This window comes from Grampus griseus (assembly GCF_964374135.1).
Source record: "Grampus griseus genome assembly, chromosome: 9".
NCBI classification, from domain to species: domain Eukaryota; kingdom Metazoa; phylum Chordata; class Mammalia; order Artiodactyla; family Delphinidae; genus Grampus; species Grampus griseus.
The window spans coordinates 77,825,139-77,844,617 of NC_139003.1; the positions used below are offsets into that span (position 1 = coordinate 77,825,139).

A 19,479-nucleotide genomic window follows, 5' to 3' on the forward strand; every position below is an offset into this window, starting at 1 on the left:
CACAGCTTACCCTTCCCCCCCCCAGTGTCCTCAAGTCCATTCTCTAGTAGGTCTGCGTCTTTATTCCCGTCTTGGCCCTAGGTTCTTCATGACCATTTTATTTTTTTTAATTTTATTTATTTACTTTTGCTGTGTTGGGTCTTCGTTTCTGTGCGAGGGCTTTCTCTAGTTGTGGCAAGCGGGGGCCACTCTTCATCGCAGTGCGCAGTCCTCTCACTATCGTGGCCTCTCTTGTTGCGGAGCACAGGCTCCAGACGCGCAGGCTCAGTAGTTGTGGCTCACGGGTCTAGTTGCTCCGCGGCATGTGGGATCCTCCCAGACCAGGGCTTGAACCTGTGTCCCCTGCATTAGCAGGCAGATTCTCAACCACTGTGCCACCAGGGAAGCCCCATTTTTTTTTTTGATTCCATATATATGTGTTAGCATATGGTATTTGTTTTTTGTTTTTTTTTTCATTCTGTATGACAGACTCTAGGTCCATCCACCTCACTAGAAATAACTCAATTTCGTTTCTATTTATGGCTGAGTAATATTCCATTGTATATATATGCCACATCTTCTTTATCCATTCATCTGTCAATGGACACTTAGGATGCTTCCATGCCCTGGCTATGGTAAATAGAGCTGCAATGAACATTGTGGTACATGTCTCTTTTTGACTTATGGTTTTCTCAGGGTATATGCCCACTAGTGGGATTGCTGGGTCGTATGGTAGTTCTATTTGTAGTTTTTTAAGGAACCTCCATACTGTTCTCCATAGTGGCTGTATCAATTTACATTCCCACCAGCAGTGCAAGAGGGTTCCCTTTTCTCCACACCCTCTCCAGCATTTACTGTATGTAGATTTTTTGATGATGGCTATTCTGACTGGTGTGAGATGATATCTCATTGTAGTTTTGATTTGCATTTCTCTAATGCTTAATGATGTTGAGCATCCTTTCATGTGTTTGTTGGCAATCTGTATATCTTCTTTGGAGAAATGTCTGTTTAGGTCTTCTGCCCATTTTTGGATTGGGTTGTTTGTTTTTTTGATATTGAGCTGCATGAGCTGCTTGTAAATTTTGAAGACTAATCCTTTGTCAGTTGCTTCATTTGCAAATATTTTCTCCCATACTGAGGGTTGTCTTTTGGTCTTGTTTATGGTTTCCTTTGCTGTGTAAAAGCTTTTGAGTTTCATTAGGTCCCATTTGTTTATTTTTGGTTTTATTTCCATTTCTCTAGGAGGTGGGTCAAAAGGATCTTGCTGTGATTTGTGCCATAGAGTGTTCTGCCTATATTTTCCTCTAAGAGTTCGATAGTGTCTGGCCTTACATTTAGGTCTTTAATCCATTTTGAGTTTATTTTTGTATATGGTGTTAGGGAGTGTTCTAATTTCATTCTTTTGCATGTAGCTGTCCAGTTTTCCCAGCACCACTTATTGAAGAGGCTGTCTTTTCTCCATTGTGTATTCCTGCCTCCTTTAGCAAAGATAAGGTGACCATATGTGCCTAGGTTTATCTCTGGGGTTTCTATCCTGTTCCATTGATCTATATTTCTGTTTTTGTGCCAGTACCATACTGTCTTGATTACTGTAGCTATGTAGTATAGTCTGAAGTCAGGGAGCCTGATTCCTCCAGCTCCGTTTTTCATTCTCAAGATTGCTTTGGCTATTTGGGGTCTTCTGTGTTTCCACACAAATTGTGAAATTTTTTGTTCTACTTCTGTGAAAAATGCCATTGGTAGTTTGATAGGGATTGCATTGAATCTGTAGATTGCTTTGGGTAGTAGTCATTTTCATAATGTTGATTCTTCCAATCCAAGAACATGGTATATCTCTCCATCTATTTGTATCATCTTTAATTTCTTTCATCAGTGTCTTATAGTTTTCTGCATACAGATCTTTGGTCTTCTTAGGTAGGTTTATTCCTAGGTATATTGTTCTTTGTGTTGCAATTGTAAATGAGAGTGTTTCCTTAATTTCTTTTTCAGATTTTTCATCATTAGTGTATAGGAACGCCAGAGATTTCTGTGCATTAATTTTGTATCCTGCTATTTACCAAATTCATTGATTAGCTCTAGTAGTTTTCTGGTAGCATCTTTAGGATTCTTTATGTATAGTGTCATGTCATCTGCAAACAGTGACTGTTTTACTTCTTTTTCGGTTTGGATTCCTTTTATTTCCTTTTCTTCTCTGATTGCTGTGGCTAAAACTTCCGAAACAATGTTGAATAATAGTGGTGAGAGTGAGCAACCTTGTCTTGTTCCTGATCTTAGTGGAAATGGTTTAGGTTTTTCACTATTGAGAATGGTGTTGGCTGTGGGTTTGTCATATATGACCTTTATTATGTTGAGGTAAGTTCCCTCTATGCCTACTTTCTGGAGGGTTTTTATCATAAATGGGTGTTGAATTTTGTCAAAAGCTTTTTTTTTGCATCTATTGAGATGATCATATGGTTTTTATCCTTCAGTTTGTTAATATGGTGTATCACATTGATTGATTTGCGTATATTGAAGAATCCTTGCATTCCTGGGATAAACCCCAGTTGATCATGGTGTATAATACTTTTAATATGCTGTTGGATTCTGTTTGCTAGTATTTTGTTGAGGATTTTTGCATCTATATTCATCAGTTATATTGGCCTGTAGTTTTCTTTCCTCGTGACATCTTTGTCTAGTTTTGGTATCCGGGTGATGGTGGCTTTGTAGAATGAGTATGGGAGTGTTCCTCCCTCTGCTATATTTTGGAAGAGTTTGAGAAGGATAGGTGTTAGCTCTTCTGTAAATGTTTGATAGAATTGCCTGTGAAGCCATCTGATCCTGGGCTTTTGTTTGTTGCAAGATTTTTAATCACAGTCTTAATTTCAGTGCTTGTGATTGGTCTGTTTATATTTTCTATTTCTTCCTGGTTCAGTCTCCAAAGGTTGTGCTTTTCTAAGAATTTGTCCATTTCTTCCAGGTTGTCCATTTTATTGGCATAGAGTTGCTTGTAGTAATCTCTCATGATCTTTTGTATTTCTGCAGTGTCAGTTGTTACTTGTCCTTTTTCATTTCTAATTCTATTGATTTGGGTCTTCTCCCTTTTTTTTTTGATGAGTCTGGCTAATGGTTTATCAATTTTGTTTATCTTCTCAAAGAACCAGCTCTTAGTTTGATTGATCTTTGCTATCATTTCCTTTATTTCTTTTTCATTTATTTCTGATCTGATCTTTATGATTTCTTTCCTTCTGCTAACTTTGGGTTTCTTTGTTCTTCTTTCTCTAATTGCTTTAGGTGTAAGGTTACGTTGTTTATTTGAGATGTTTCTTGTTTCTTAAAGTAGGTTTGTATTGCTATAAGCTTCCCTCTTAGAATTGCTTTTGCTGCATCCCATAGGTTTTGGGTTGTCGTGTTTTCATTGCCGTTTGTTTCTAGGTATTTTTTGATTTGCTCTTTGATTTCTTCAGTGATCTCTTCGTTATTAAGTAGCTTATTGTTTAGCCTCCCTGTGTTTGTATTTTTTACAGATTTTTTTCCTGTAGTCGATGTCTAGTCTCATAGTGTTGTGGTCGGAAAAGATACTTGATACAATTTCAATTTTCTTAAATTTACCAAGGCTTGATTTGTGACCCAAGGTATGATCTACCCTGGAGAATGTTCCATGAGCACTTGAGAAGAAAGTGTATTCTGCTGTTTTTGGATGGAATGTCCTATAAGTATCAATTAACTCCATCTTGTTTAATGTATCATTTAAAGCTTGTTTCCTTATTTATTTTCATTTTGGATGAACTGTCCATTGGTGAAAGTGGGGTGTTAAAGTCCCCTACTATGATTGTTTTACTGTCGATTTCCCCTTTGATGGCTGTTAGTATTTGCCTTATGTATTGAGGTTTTCCTATGTTGGGTGCATAAATATTTACAATGGTTATATCTTCTTCTTGGATTGATCCCTTGATCATGATGCAGTGTCCTTCTTTGTCACTTGTAATAGTCTTTATTTAGAGAACACTACTTTTCAAAGTAGGGAAGAATATTTACCTTGCGATAGTAATGGAATGATTAAATATAGCTTTTATAAGAATGGACATACCGTAGTGTTAGGAGCTTGGTTGGAGGGAAAGAGTTGGCATAAGAAAGCTAGAACTCTCAACTTCTATAAACAGGAATTCAGTGGAAATGTCTGAAAATGATGTTTTAAAAGGTAGTAGTACATACATATTATTTCTATATATGAAAATAATAGAAAATAAACTACTAAATGTGTCAATATGGGGTCTAGATTAGAGGTGGACAGAGGATGGGAGAAGAGACAGATAGGCTTATATATGCCTTTTAACTTTACCTTTTGGTATGTATATACTTAACTTCGATTAATATAATTAATTTAAAAAGTAATATTGTTATAAAATATTGTTTTTTAAAGTTATTCTCACAACTCTTTGCTCTGTACATTAACTTGTGGTGATCTTATCTTGAGGAATTATTTGGTCTTGTCATATTTGTCTTGCTATTTAGAATCAGTAAAAGATGGTGTATTAAGGTATGACTTTTCTAAGGTTTTAAAAAATTAAATACACATACTAGATTGAAAACAAACTCCTATTCACTTGTGACATGGTGTTTTGATTTTAAATATACCTTGAAATTTGAAAAAGTAGAAATTCTCAATACTTTGAAGGGAATTAAGAAAATAATTGTCAAAATAGAATCTGTCTTTCCCAGAATTACCCTCTGAGGCAGTTTATTCTGTTATTGAATTACCCTCTGAGGCAGTTTATTCTGTTATTGAATTGTTCTTCTGGAAATGTATCAGTTATTTATAATGTTAGCCATTTTATAGCTCAGTAGGAAAATTTATCATGGCCAAGCTTTTGAGAATTTAAAACAATTCATTCTTACTCAAAGTAAGAATTTAAAAGGCACCTATAATCGTAAATTGTGAATCTCACATGTGATGGATTGTATAAAGCGTCTACTGTTGAAAGCTAGCCAAAGAAGAAGAAACCTGTGATTTAAATGCATGGATGTAGATGAAAATGCGATGGTGTAAAATTACTACACTCCTATTTCACATCCTGTCCTGGCAAGAATGTAGCTTGATGAGTAATAGGCTTTATTTGTTCCTAATTTATGTTTCCCTATGTGGCATCATCTGATTTATTATTGATATAGATAATATTCTGTCTAAGACCTAATGAACAGAATGATTTCCAACATTCCATTGCAGATGAGCAAATGAGAGTTTCATTGTTTTTTCTTTCTAATTTGAACTTGCATTTGCAAGGTTAGGGTTAGACTTTTCACCTGGGAAAATATAACGATGATACGCCTATAATTTAGTCTTTTGTCGGGAGTTTAGCTTTGAATAACATTCTTTATACATTTGATATTGTTTGAGCAGTTAGCTATGGAGACTAAAGATACTTAAATAGAGAATAAGGGGTATGTTTGATAGGTGGAAGTGAGCCAACTTGGTGACCAAGGTCTTTTCATATGATCTCAAACCTCAGAAAACCAATTGAAAGTCAGGTAGGGCCAATTTAAGATGAGTTCACTTTCGAAACGTTAAATCCAAGAAAGAATTCTTCCCTTGCCTCAGACCAAAAGCGGGAGAGACAAATACAGGTTCACAGAGAGCCAAAGGGACTCAGTGAGCCACAGCATTAGTGACTAATTTTCATTTTGGGATGAGCAGTTTGCTCCCTTTACTCAATTCCGGACCCAAACTGAGAACAGGCTTTGGGGGTTAGGGGATGGTAAGGGTGTTTTGGTAGCCAAAACATTTATGGGAACTATGGGACGAAGGAGTTCCATAGAAAGAATCTTGGGAGTCTAACGGTTGGCATGGAAGCCCAGGGAATTCAGAGATCAAGGGGGAGAAGCTGAATTTATGGGGAAGGCAGGAAAAAAAACTCCTTTCCTTCTTTATTTAGACAGTTTTGCAGAGAACACACTGGAGATGTGACTGTATTCAAGAACCCTCAGAACAGCCCTACTGATATAATGGCTATTTCCTTGAGGAAAAAGAGGGGGTAGGTGGGGCAAGAATTTGTGCTTTTCTGCTGAATATTCTGAGATGGTAGGGAAAGGTGACAGGTATTTTTTGGGGGGGGGGTTGTTTTTTGTTTGTTTGTTTTGCTTTGTTTTTTTTTTTGGCAAGTGCTGAGTCCTAACCACTGGACCACCAGGGAATCCCCAAGGTGACAGGGTTTTGATCTGGATTCATTGTTGGCTGTAAGCTTTCCCTGCTGAGAAATTCTACTGGAAATTGACTTTTCTCAAAGCTGATGTTATTTTTACCCCATGAAATTCTGCCTTTAATAACTTTGATTTTCTTCTTTAAAAAAAGATCTTCCTGTGAAGTGTTCTTTAAAGGATGTGGGAAGCCATTTTTTAGCTATGTAGTCTTCTCGTGAGAGAGATTGTCAACTCCACCCAGTTTAGAATTTCTGGCAATAAATGCAGGAATTCAAGGGTTTGGGATTTTATTCATTTAACAGTGAAACATTGAGGAAGTCTGTGCTGCTTAATCCTAAATTTATTAGATTCAGTGTGACTGACCACTCCTTTCCTCTCTGGGGTAGCGAGGAAGACTGTAGAGCATCAGGTCAAATGTTTCTTCAGGCTGAATGAACAATTATATGAAGGGACACTAAAAGGGAGTTACAAAGAATTCTTTTCAGAACAAGCATTTATTTCAAATAGGAGCAGGGACGGTGGGATCTTCAGCCTTGCCCTCACACGGAGGGGCATGTGGCTGTAGGTGAGGGGATTCATTGCTGCTGTATTTTGCCACGAAGAGAAAACTGGTTTTGTGAAGCCCACTTAACCATTCTGGGCCTCACTGAATTGGTAACAGAGGAGTCAAACAGGTTTATTGAGAAGTTCTCCCTTTAGCTCTAATTGCCGTATACCGTATTTCTGTTCTTCCCAAAGGTTAGAGACTACCTGTTCCAAAGAACAGAGCAATGGCCTGGAGTAAATAGATGAATGACAGTTTGTTACTCGTTTGTTACTCGATACGTTGTCCGTTTTAACAAAGTTCAATGTTAGGTTCTAATGCCCTAGAACTCCAGGGTTGGAAGGTGATCAGAGACCATTTAGTTTCTCTACCCACTGTATTGGCGAGAATTGTGTTATTTGGCCTTTGCTAATGGAGACACAGAGAGGAAGTCCTTTCTATTTTACTATTAAAAATATTTAACAGTCTACTACTTTAAGTACTGTTGTCCTTTGTCACAAGTATATTCTTGGGACTTCCCTGATGGTCCAGTGGTTAAGACTCGGTGCTCCCAGTGCACGGAATTAACCCCAGGGTATGGGTTTGATCCCTGGTCAGGTAACTAAGGTCCAGCATCCCGCATGCCACAAGGTGTGGCCTAAATAAATAAATAACTAGATAAATAAAGTCTCCAGCCACTGGAGAAAAAAATGTATATTCTCATTTTTGTTGTGGATGAGCATTTTCTCTCCACTAGGCTATGAGGTCAATGAGAGTGGAACTCGTTATCAGTCGTTGGAGCGTGCGCACAGTACCTGGCGATCTTAGATGAGTCAGTTGTTTGCTTTCAAAAATCTAGTTTTATGAGGGTAGAGACTTACTTTGTTGTGTTAGAAATGAGAAATTATTCTAAATATGTTATTAACTGTATGTGGGAGACATACAATTTACCTGTGACTTCTGGTAAGATATCAGGGGATGTTGATGAACTCTGGACATACTCTTCAGCAATGCACACATATGTACAAATATAGGAAAATACCATGCTGTTTATAGGAGTTTTGAACCTCAGAACCATCCCGTTGCTCTGCCGTGGTTTGTTTGTTTATTTATTTATTTATTTTTTGCGGTATGCCGGCCTCTCGCTGTTGTGGCCTCTCCCGTTGCGGAGCACAGGCTCCGGACGCGCAGACTCAGCGGCCATGGCTCACGGGCCCAGCCGCTCTGCGGCATGTGGGATCTTCCCGGAGCGGGCCACGAAGCCGTGTCCCCTGCATCGGCAGGCGGACTCTCAACCACTGCGCCACCAGGGAAGCCCTGCCGTGGTTTATTGATCATGGATTATGAACATCTGGTCTGTGTCGACATTCAGTTAAAATCCATCATGTGCATGATTTCCATAGTTAAACTAGTAGAGTAAACGATGAATCATAACTTTGATGCGTTTATTTCAGAAATAATCAGCTGTAGATTTTTCAAGAATGTACTGAGAACAAGAGTGGGAATTTGAGGGCCTGGGTGATTGAGTGAGATTACAAACTGAGAACAAGGTGATAGGACAATGAATTGCTAAAAGAACGGCTAGAAGGAGTGATTATGGTAGTTTCGGTCAAAGGTTTAGGTAGATAGAACAAAGAATGCATTTAGGACCTAGAAGTCTGAGGAAAGGTGGGGCTGGCTAAGTAAGTACAGAGCAGGCCCTATCTGAATGGCATTTGTGAAGCCATTCACCCCACTACCAAAGGGGGAAAAAAAACAAGACGGAGTTTCTGTTCAAAAGGATTATAAACTGTGGACAATCTTAAAAATCACGTGCCTGAGACTTGCCAGTTTAAGAAAAGAAAAAAATAAAGCTTTGAAATATATTGCCAAATTATTAGTCTTTAACTTGCATGAGTTTGCAGCCTGCACAGCTAGCATCCATATCTGGTTCCTGAAACCCTTGGAGTGTATCAGCTTTAGGTGTTAAGATTCAGACTCGGGATTTAACTTTTTTTTTCCTAGGCTGGATGATCCCGTGGAAACAAAAATGACTTTGCTTGGTTTGGCAGAAATGCAAGAAAGATAAACTGTTTGGGGAAGAGGGAACCTGTTCCAATCCCTGTCCCAAGGTCTTTTCAAAATGTGTGCATCAGCCTGAGAAATTTTCATATGTAATGCCTAAGTCTTGTTATTTAGTTTGGCTACAAAGCATCTGGGAAGCATGCTTTAATCGTTCTGATGCTAACATTGTTACAAGGCAACGTTAAATCATTTTGAAGTGATAATGCTTCAGGTTAGTCACTATTTTTGCAGCTGTTTTTCCTTGTCAAATTTGTTTGAAACTAAAACCAATAGAATTAATTATGGTAAAAGAAAATAAAGCGAATGATGACCTCAACTTTATTTTTCTCACTGTTTGCGTAGAGACGGAAAATGAGACGCAAGATTCTTAAATGTCGTCCTCTTCCCGTTAGCACTGCCATAATTCAGGGACTCATCACGTTTCAGAAACTTCTGGGGAGGCTCTCTGCCCCCATCTTTCCTGATTCTCATCCATCCTGAACACTGCAGCCAGACTTATTTTTGTAATATTCAGCTATAGTCTCTGTCACGTTTCCTGCACAAAATACTTTAGTGGCTTTCAGTTACCTACATAATACCCGACCTCCGCAGCCTGCCATCTTATGCCCTGATTACCTGGAGGCATCCTCACTTCTCACTGCCCCTGCCTCTTCTCTCTGTTCCAGCATACTGAACTACTGCAATTCCCCAAATTTATTAAAGTGCTTGATTTGTCTCAGACTCTGAGATACGTGCTGGGGTTTCCAAGATAAGTAAGGCCTGGTCTTGGCCCTGAAGGAACTCATACCCCATAGTAGGAGATAGCATTAAACATGCAGTACGCAAGTATAATATACGATGGTGTGTACCCTTGTACATCCTAGCACTCTTCTGCTTGGAATAAACTTTTCTTTATGTTTTTCCTGTAAAGCTTCTGTCTGTCCTTCAAGACTGTTCACAAGTATCACCTCCTTTTGTAAGGCGATGCACAATTAATTACTTGAAAGATTTGTTAACATTTTGTATACACTTGTATTAGAATTTATTGTGCTTATGTTGTATTGTCTATGCATGTGTTGTACTGTCTGTGCATATCTATTTGCACAGGGATCTGTGAGCTCCTTGATGGTAGGACTCAGCCATTCCATAACCTTAAGCAGCATGTTCAATACTTAACACGTACTAGAAGCTTATAAATATTTGTGGACAGAGTAGCTTTTTAATGTTATTCAAATATTATTTTAAAAAACATAGAGCTGTTCTAGTCTTCATAAGTCAGATTTAATGGAAGATGAGATAATACTCTTTAATAGAACTTATTTGGCCCAAACCGGAGTTTAATATTCAAAGTAACAGTTAATGTTTTTTGAACTTTTCCTATTTTCAAGGCATTGTTCTAAGAACTTTATATAAATTACCTCCTTTAATCATCATGAGAATTACTTTATAGATGAGAAAACCAAGGCACAGAGAGTTTAAATTTGTTGTCCTCGATCACACAGCCAGAGTTGCAAAACTAGGATATGATGCAGCTGATCTGGGCCTAAAGCTCACACTCCTGCTTATTAGGCTTAGCCATGTTTCATTTTGTAATTAACATTGCAATGCATAGTTCAAAATAGTTGATTATAATCTGTGGACACTTGAAATAGTATGGATTTATAACCTAAAACCTACTTTCCTCTATTAGTTGGGTCAAGATATCCTCTTGGAAATCCCTTTACATACTTCCATTTTGCCCATTTCATTCTTAGTTAAACAAGGGGAAATCCCATGGAAGATACAGAATTGCCTGATTGAATAAAGGTTTGTGTGAAATGTTTTCTCTTTTTAAGCTTTAGATCGTATCTGTCTTGTCTGTTCTCTTGGTTCCATTCTTTTCCCTTCTGTTCTACTTTGCAATCAATATGGAATATTTACTGGATATCAGCCCTGAAAAATAGGCTTATTACTACATTTGAAGATGCTAAAATATATTATCCCATTGTGTCTTTGGTCTGAAAAACGCTTAAGGTTTTATTTAACTTTAGTAGAAAAATAATTCGTGTAGAGTTAAGACTTCGATCCAGGGTGCACAAAGCATGATTCATAAATATTAATAAGACATTTATGTTTGGTAAAGCCACACTCACTTGAGAATTCAAATAGTATCGTGTCTTCTTCAGCATATGACCTTTTAGTTTGTCAAAACTAAGACAAAAAATCTATCTCAGTGACTAAAAGAAGTAACATTTAATCATTGTAAATTAGAAAAGTAGAGTGACAGGAATTCTCAAAAACATCAAATAGTAATAAAGCCCACAGTTGATGGATGGAATATATAGGCTTTAAATTTAAGGGACTCAAATATCCATTTTACAGAGATTGAAAACTGCCATTACACATTTCGGAAGCATCTTGATGCCTGTTTCTAAGACATCGTCTCTTTTTACTTTTCTCATTAATTGATAATGAATTGCTTGAACATAATGATTTAGTTTTAAAGTCCAGTAACATAATGGACTTTAATAAAAGTGATGAGTGATATTATTATCTTATTGGTATTTAATAGTCTAGGGTTGTAGAAAATGAGAGGGTATGTTTTGTACTTGGGGTGAAACATATTGAAAAGATTTGGGCTCCTGTAAACTCAGACCTAAATTTATTTATTTATTTTGTTTGGTTTTATTTTTGGTTTTTGTTTTTTTTGGCCATGCCACATGGCTTGCGGGATCTTAGTTCCTTGACCAGAGATTGAACCTGTGCCCTTAGCAGTGGGAGCGTGGAGTCCTAACCACTAACCCTCAGACCTAAATTTAAATAGGAATCTGTTCATATCACAATTATAACCAGAACAAAGAATTAGGCCCGGTAACAAACCAAAGATAAATGGAGACTGGGATTGAGGTTATGTTATCAGCTTTGCCACCATAGTTTTGTGACTTTAGGGCATGTGGCTTCATCTTGATGGAATTAAACACCTCCATTTATAACATCATGAATTTGCATTAATTGATTTTTAAGGTCCCTTCTTGCTTTATAATTCTGATTCCATCACTGGTTCAGGATCACATCTCCTTCAGAATCCATTGCTTCTTTGTTTACATCTTACTGTATATGTGAAATAGGCGCCGTGTAATCTTCCAGACATGGGGTCAATCTGAACACTATCAAAAGTAGAAGGGGGCTTCCCTGGTGGCGCAGTGGTTGGGAGTCCGCCTGCCGATGCAGGGGGCACGGGTTCGTGCCCCGGTCCGGGAGGATCCCACATGCCGCGGAGCGGCTGGGCCCGTGGGCCATGGCCGCTGAGCCTGCGCGTTCGGAGCCTGTGCTCCGCAGCGGGAGAGACCACAACAGTGAGAGGCCCGCACACAGCAAAAAAAAAAAAAAAAAAAAAAAAAAAAAAAAAAAGTAGAAGGGAGAAAAAATGCCTGAGATTTATCACACACTTAGTTTGCTGCTTACTTTGCATACATTGATACTTTGATCAGTTTGCAAATCTTACTGTAGTTGGTAGATGCTTTAATTTATAACTTAAGAAGGCAGGGACTTCCCTGGTGGCGCAGTGGTTAAGACTCTGCCTGCCAATGCAGGAGACACAGGTTTGAACCCTGGTCCGGGAAGATCCCACGTTCCGTGGAGCAACTAAGCCCGTGCACCACGACTACCTGGACACCGCAATGAAGGGTAGCCCCCGCTTACCTGCGGCAACTAGAGAAAGCCCATGTGCAGCAATGAAGACCCAATGCAGCCAAAAATAGATAAATAGATTTACTTTAAAAAAGGTATTTTAAAAAAAGGTAAAACAGCGTTGTGAGAAATTTTGCATTTATTGCTTTTGTGTTAACATGTTTTATATTCATTTTTGATAATAAGATAAACATGTCAATAAAATACAAATATAAGTTCCATCTCTTGCTAAATGAGTATGTGCTAAAAACTGTATATTGTTTTCATGTATCTAAATTGGAGCTTTCATGCTGTGTATATGCATTTACAAAGTGGAACAGTGTGTGTATGGAGGCAAATAAAGATTTTGCTTATTCAGAATTTTTTCTTTCTTTTTATCCTTCTTTTACTTCCCCGTAGACTTGCTGCTTTCAAATAGCTGTATTCCCTTTTTGGGCTCATCGGAAGGACTGGATTTCCAAACCACTTTGTTAGATGAGGAGAGGGGCAGGCTGCTGCTGGGAGCCAAGGACCACATCTTCCTGCTCAGTCTGGTTGACATAAACAAAAATTTTAAGAAGGTCAGTTTATTTCTATATAGTTTACTGAATGCATTTATTTTCATCTATGCCCTTTTCCTTCACTTTTGTTTTGTTTTAAGTGATTCAGTGTCAAATGCAGTAGGTCATTTACATGTCAAAAAAGAACATGTTAAAAGAACTTATTGCCTCTGATACATGTTTTTGGATTTTTATGGATTTAAGTACAAGAGTGAGTGTAATACTAAAACCTTTGAAAATCTGAATGAAAGGCATGAAAAGTTAGTAAATGGATACTACTTTACATAACAGAAATGCAAAGTTTTGGATTTAAAAGCTGGAAAATGAGTTATTCATGAAATATTAACATTTATATCTATAGCAATTATTGTAAAATTAAGTTTTTATTAATTTTCAATGAATAAGCATACTTAATGATAGTGTGGCTCTGGTAGCATTTTAGCACCACATTGGTTTCTCCACACTCTCCTTTTATATCTGAGCAAGTTTCTTCTATGGCTCAGTCACGTTCAGGTAGGGAAGATGAATAATGCCTCACTTGTGGGCTCATTAAGAACAATCTTAGCACTTAAAAGAAATATATACTAGTAATTCAAAACCCAAAAAGCAACTGCTGTTGTATCCTACATTTTCAACTAGCACTGTGATACCCAAAGAAAAGACTGTCACACTGTTTTATCAATTATTGTTAGCCAGTAATTTAGTAAATATCAATATCTATGCAAACAAAAATGGATACCAAGACTAGAAGAGTTGAATGACTGATGAGAAGACATAATATATGACCTATTCTGCATCTATGAGGTATCTTTGATTGTTTTTCTTTCTCTTCTTTGCCAGAAGAAATACTACTGCAAAAGAAATACAAGGAGCCATTTCAAACTTTCAGGTCAATAGTTCCCAACACTGAGTTTATAGAGACTTCTTCCCATTCAGAGTTATGTGTAGGTCATTCTTGGACTTTGAAGCTTCATACGGCTTTCACCTACAATGACCACTTTAACTTAACCCTCTAATTTTGAGTCAGTAAAATAAATATCAGTTGTCCAGTTATTTGAATTATATCAGCACTCAGGGCTTCAGTCTACATAGGCAAAATATTTGTCACCATATGTGTTACTATCACTTAATGAACACATGCATTAGAAACAATGTTTTTGCTCTTCTAATCACTTAATTTTTAAGTAGTACTTCCACACATTTTTGAGGTCCACCAAAGGAAAAGGAATAATGTTTTATGAATGCTCAGGTATGATAAAGAAATAATCTTTGAATGCAAATGTATACACATGCATTCCATGTAATCTGTGTTTCTAGAAGAAGAATGAGGGCTAAAATATTTCCAGTAGTTGTTCTTGACTTGTGTTATTCCAGACACACAAACTCATAAGGTTATCTTATTTGTTTTGGAATTATTCTGCAGCCTAGATATTGTTTACAGTAAGGTGGAATAAACAGCTGATTATGTGCTAGAATTTGAAAAACTTGTCCTTTCATTCTGCCATTTTAGCTCCATTCCATGCTTTTTTTTTTTAAACATCTTTATTGGAGTATAATTGCTTTACAATGGTGTGTTAGTTTCTGCTTTATAACAAAGTGAATCAGTTATACCTATACATATGTTCCCATATCTCTTCCCTCTTGTGTCACCCGCCCTCCCACCCTCCCTATCCGACCCCTCTAGGTGGTCACAAAGCACCCAGCTGATCTCCCTGTGCTATGCGGCTACTTCCCACTACCTATCTATTTTACGTTTGGTAGTGTATATATGTCCGTGCCACTCTCTCAGTTTGTCCCAGCTTACCCTTCCCCCTCCCCATATCCTCAAGTCCATTCTCTAGTAGGTCTGTGTCTTTATTCCTGTCTTGCCCCTAGGTTCTTCATAAACTTTTCTTTTTCTCTTAGATTCCATATATATGTGTTAGCATACGGTATTTGTTTTTCCTCTTTCTGACTTACTTCACTCTGTAGGACAGACTCTAGGTCCATCCACCTCACTACAAATAACTCAACTTTGTTTCTTTTTATGGCTGAGTAATATTCCATTGTATATATGTGCCACATCTTCTTTATCCATTCATCTGTCGATGGACACTTAGGTTGCTTCCATGTCCTGGCTATTGTAAATAGAGCTGCAATGAACATTTTGGTACATGACTCTTTTTGAATTATGATTTTCTCAGGGTATATGCCCAGTATTGGGATTGCTGGGTTGTATGGTAATTTGTTCAGTTTCTTAAGGAACCTCCATAGCCACTATGTTCTCCATAGTGGCTGTACCAATTTACATTCCCACCAACAGTGCAAGAGGGTTCCCTTTTCTCCACACCCTCTCCAGCATTTATGGTTTGTAGATTTTTTGATGATGGCTATTCTGACTGGTGTGAGATGATATCTCATTGTAGTTTTGATTTGCATTTCTCTAATGATTAATGATGTTGAGCATTCTTTCATGTGTTTGTTGGCAATCTGTATATCTTCTTTGGAGAAAAGTCTATTTAGATCTTCTGCCTATTTTTGGATTGGGTTGTTTTTTTTTTTTTTTTTGATATTGAGCTGCATGAGCTGCTTGTAAATTTTGGAGATAAATCCTTTGTCAGTTGCTTCATTTGCAAATATTTTCTCCCATTCTGAGGGTTGTCTTTTCGTCTTGTTTATGGTTTCCTTTGCTGTGCAAAAGCTTTGAAGTTTCATTAGGTCCCATTTGTTTATTTTTGTTTTTATTTCCATTTCTCTAGGAGATGGGTCAAATAGGATCTTGCTGTGATTTATGTCATAGAATGTTCTGCCTATGTCTTCCTCTAAGAGTTTGATAGTGTCTGGCCTTACATTTAGGTCCTTAATCCATTTTGAATTCATTTTTGTGTATGGTGTTAGGGAGTGTTCTAATTTCAATCTTTTACATGTAGCTATCCAGTTTTCCCAGCACCACTTATTGACGAGGCTGTCTTTTCTCCACTGAATATTCTTGCCTCCTTCATCAAAGATAAGGTGACCATATGTGCGTGGGTTTATCTCTGGGCTTTCTATCCTGTTCCATTGATCTATATTTCTGTTTTTGTGCCAGTACCATACTGTCTTGATTACTGTAGCTTTGTAGTATAGTCTGAAGTCAGGGAGCCTGATTCCTCTAGCTCCGTTTTTCGTTCTCAAGATTGCTTTGGCTATTTGGGGTCTTCTGTGTTTCCACACAAATTGTGAAATTTTTTGTTCTACTTCTGTGAAAAATGCCATTGGTAGTTTGACAGGGATTGCATTGAATCTGTAGATTGCTTTGGGTAGTAGAGTCATTTTCCCAATATTGATTCTTCCAATCCAAGAACATGGTATACCTCTCCATCTATTTGTATCATCTTTAATTTCTTTCATCAGTGTCTTATAATTTTCTGCATACAGGTGTTTTGTCTCCTTCATTAGATTTATTCCTAGATATTTTATTCTTTTTGTTACAATTGTAAATGGGAGTGTTTTCTTAATTACACTTGCAGATTTTTCATCATTAGTGTATAGGAACGCCAGAGATTTCTGTGCATTAATTTTGTATCCTGCTACTTTACCAAATTCATTGACTAGCTCTAGTAGTAGCATCTTTTCTGGTAGCATCTTTAGGATTCTCTATGTACAGTATCATGTCATCTGCAAACAGTGACAGGTTTACTTCTTTTCCGATTTGGATTCCTTTTTATTTCTGTTTCTTCTCTGATTGGTGTGGCTAAAATTTCCAAAGCAATGTTGAATAATAGTGGTGAGAGTGGGCAACGTTGCCTTGTTCCTGACCTTAGTGGAAAGGGTTTCAGTTTTTCACCATTGAGAACGATGTTGGCTGTGGGTTTGTCATATATGGCCTTTATCATGTTGAGGAAAGTTCCTTCTATGCTTACTTTCTGGAGGGTTTTTATCATAAATAGGTGTTGAATTTTGTCAAAAGCTTTCTCTGCATCAATTGAGATGATTGTATATGGTTTGTCTCCTTCAATTTGTCAATATGGTGTATCACATTGATTGATTTGCGTATACTGAAGAATCCTTGCATTCCTGGGATAAACCTCACTTGATCATGGTGTATGATCCTTTAAGGTGCTGTTGGATTCTGTTTGCTAGTATTTTGTTGAGGATTTTTGAATCTATGTTCAGCAGTGACATTGGCCTGTAGTTTTCTTTCTTTGTGACATCTTTGTCTGGTTTTGGTATCAGGGTGATGGTGGCCTCGTAGAATGAGTTTGGGAGTGTTCCTCCCTCTGCTATATTTTGGAAGAGCTTGAGAAGGGTAGGTGTTATCTCTTCTTTAAATGTTTGATAGAATTCGCCTGTGAAGCCATCTGGTCCTGGGCTTTTGTTTGTTGCAAGATTTTTAATCACAGTATCAATTTCAGTGCTTGTGATTGGTCTGTTCATATTTTCTATTTCTTCCTGATTCAGTCTTGGCAGGTTGTGCTTTTCTAACAATTTGTCCATTTCTTCCAGGTTGTCCATTTTATTGGCATAGAGTTGCTTGTAGTAATCTCTCATGATCCTTTGTATTTCTGCAGTGTCAGTTGTTAATTCTTTTTCATTTCTAATTCTATTGATTTGAGTCTTCTCCCTTTTTTTCTTGATGAGTCTGGCTAATGGTTTATCAGTTTTGTTTATCTTCTGAAAGAACCAGCTTTTAGATTTATTGATCTTTGCTATTGTTTCCTTTATTTCTTTTTCATTTATTTCTGATCTGATCTTTATGATTTCTTTCCTTCTGCTAACTTTGGGTTTTTTTGTTCTTCTTTCTCTAATTGCTTTAGGTGTAAGGTTAGGTTGTTTGAGATGTTTCTTGTTTCTTAGGTAGGATTGCATTGCTATAAACGTCCCTCTTAAAACTGCTTTTGCTGCATCCCATAGGTTGTGGGTTGTCGTGTTTTCATTGTCATTTGTTTCTAGGTATTTTTTGATTTCCTCTTTGATTTCTTCAGTGATCTCTTGGTTATTAAGTAGTATATTGTTTAGCCTCTCTGTGTTTGTATTTTTTACATATTTTATCCTGTAATCGATACCTACTCTCATAGCGTTGTGGTCAGAAAAGATACTTGATATGATTTCAATTTTCTTAAATTTACCAAGGCTTGATTTGTGACCCAAGATATGATCTATCCTGGAGAATGTTCCATGAGCCCTTGAGAAGAATGTGTATTCTGTTGTTTTTGGATGGAATGTCCTGTAAATATCAATTAAGTACATCTTCTTTAATGTATCATTTAAAGCTTATATTTCCTTATTTATTTTCATTTTGGAGGATCTGTCCATTGGTGAAAGTGGGGTGCTAAAGTCCCCTACTATGAATGTGTTACTGTCAATTTCCCCTTTTTATGGCTGTTACTATTTGCCTTATGTATTGAGATGCTCCTATGTTGGGTGCATAAATATTTACAATTGTTATATTTTCTCCTTGGATCGATCCCTTGATCATTATGTAGTGTCCTTCTTTGTCTCTTCTAATGTTCTTTATTTTAAAATCTATTTTGTCTGATATGAGAATTGCTACTCCAGCTTTCTTTTGATTTCCATTTGCATGGAATATCTTTTTCCATCCCCTCACTTTCAGTCTGTATGTATCCGTAGGTCTGAAGTGCGTCTCGTTTAGACAGCATATGTACGGGTCTTGTTTTTGTATCCATTCAGACAGTCTATGTCTTTTGGTTGGAGCATTTAAACCATTTACATTTAAGGTAATTATCGATATGTATGTTCCTATTCCCATTTACTTAATTGTTTTGGGTTTGTTATTGTAGGTCTTTTCCTTCTCTTGTGTTTCTTGCCTAGAGAAGATCCTTTAGCATTTGTTGTAAAGCTGGTTTGGTGGTGCTGAACTCTCTCAGCTTTTGCTTGTCTGTAAAGGTTTTAATTTCTCTATCAAATCTGAATGAGATCCTTGCTGGGTAGAGTAATCTTGGTTGCAGGTTTTTCTCCTTCATCACTTTAAATATGTCCTGCCAGTCCCTTCTGGCTTGCAGAGTTTCTGCTGAAAGATCAGCTGTTTACCTTATGGGGATTCCCTTGTGTCTTAGTTGTTGTTTTTCCCTTGCTGCTTTGAATATGTTTTCTTTGTATTTAATTTTTGACAGTTTGATTAATATGTGTCTTGGCATGTTTGTCCTTGGATGTATCCTGTATGGGACTCTCTGTGCTTCCTGGATTTGATTAACTATTTCCTTTCCCATATTAGGGAAGTTTTCAACTATAATCTCTTCACTATTTTCTCAGTCCCTTTCTTTTTCTCTTCTTCTTCTGGGACCCCTATAATTTGAATGTTGGTGCGTTTAATGTTGTCCCAGAGGTCTCTGAGACTGTCCTCAGTTCTTTTCATTCTTTTTTCTTTATTCTGCTCTGCAGGAGTTATTTCCACTATTTTATCTTCCAGGTCACTTATCCGTTCTTCTGCCTCAGTTATTCTGCTATTGTTTCCTTCTAGAGAATTTTTCATTTCATTTATTGTGTTGTTCATCATTGTTTGTTTGCTCTTTAGTTCTTCTAGGTCCTTGTTAAACGTTTCTTATATTTTCTCTATTCTATTTCCAAGATTTT

At 37.2% G+C, this 19,479-nt stretch overlaps 1 protein-coding gene across 1 annotated transcript in view; it reads left to right on the top strand.

The window, feature by feature from the left end:
• The window catches only part of SEMA3D (semaphorin 3D), a gene marked incomplete at both ends in the record, with an annotated part of 133,847 nt that overhangs the window by 12,740 nt on the left and 101,628 nt on the right, over positions 1-19,479 (top strand). Inside the window, one exon of the mRNA XM_082661799.1 lies at positions 12,788-12,948. Coding sequence (XP_082517925.1) covers positions 12,788-12,948 — 161 coding nt within the window. The remainder of the gene's footprint in view (positions 1-12,787; positions 12,949-19,479) is intronic.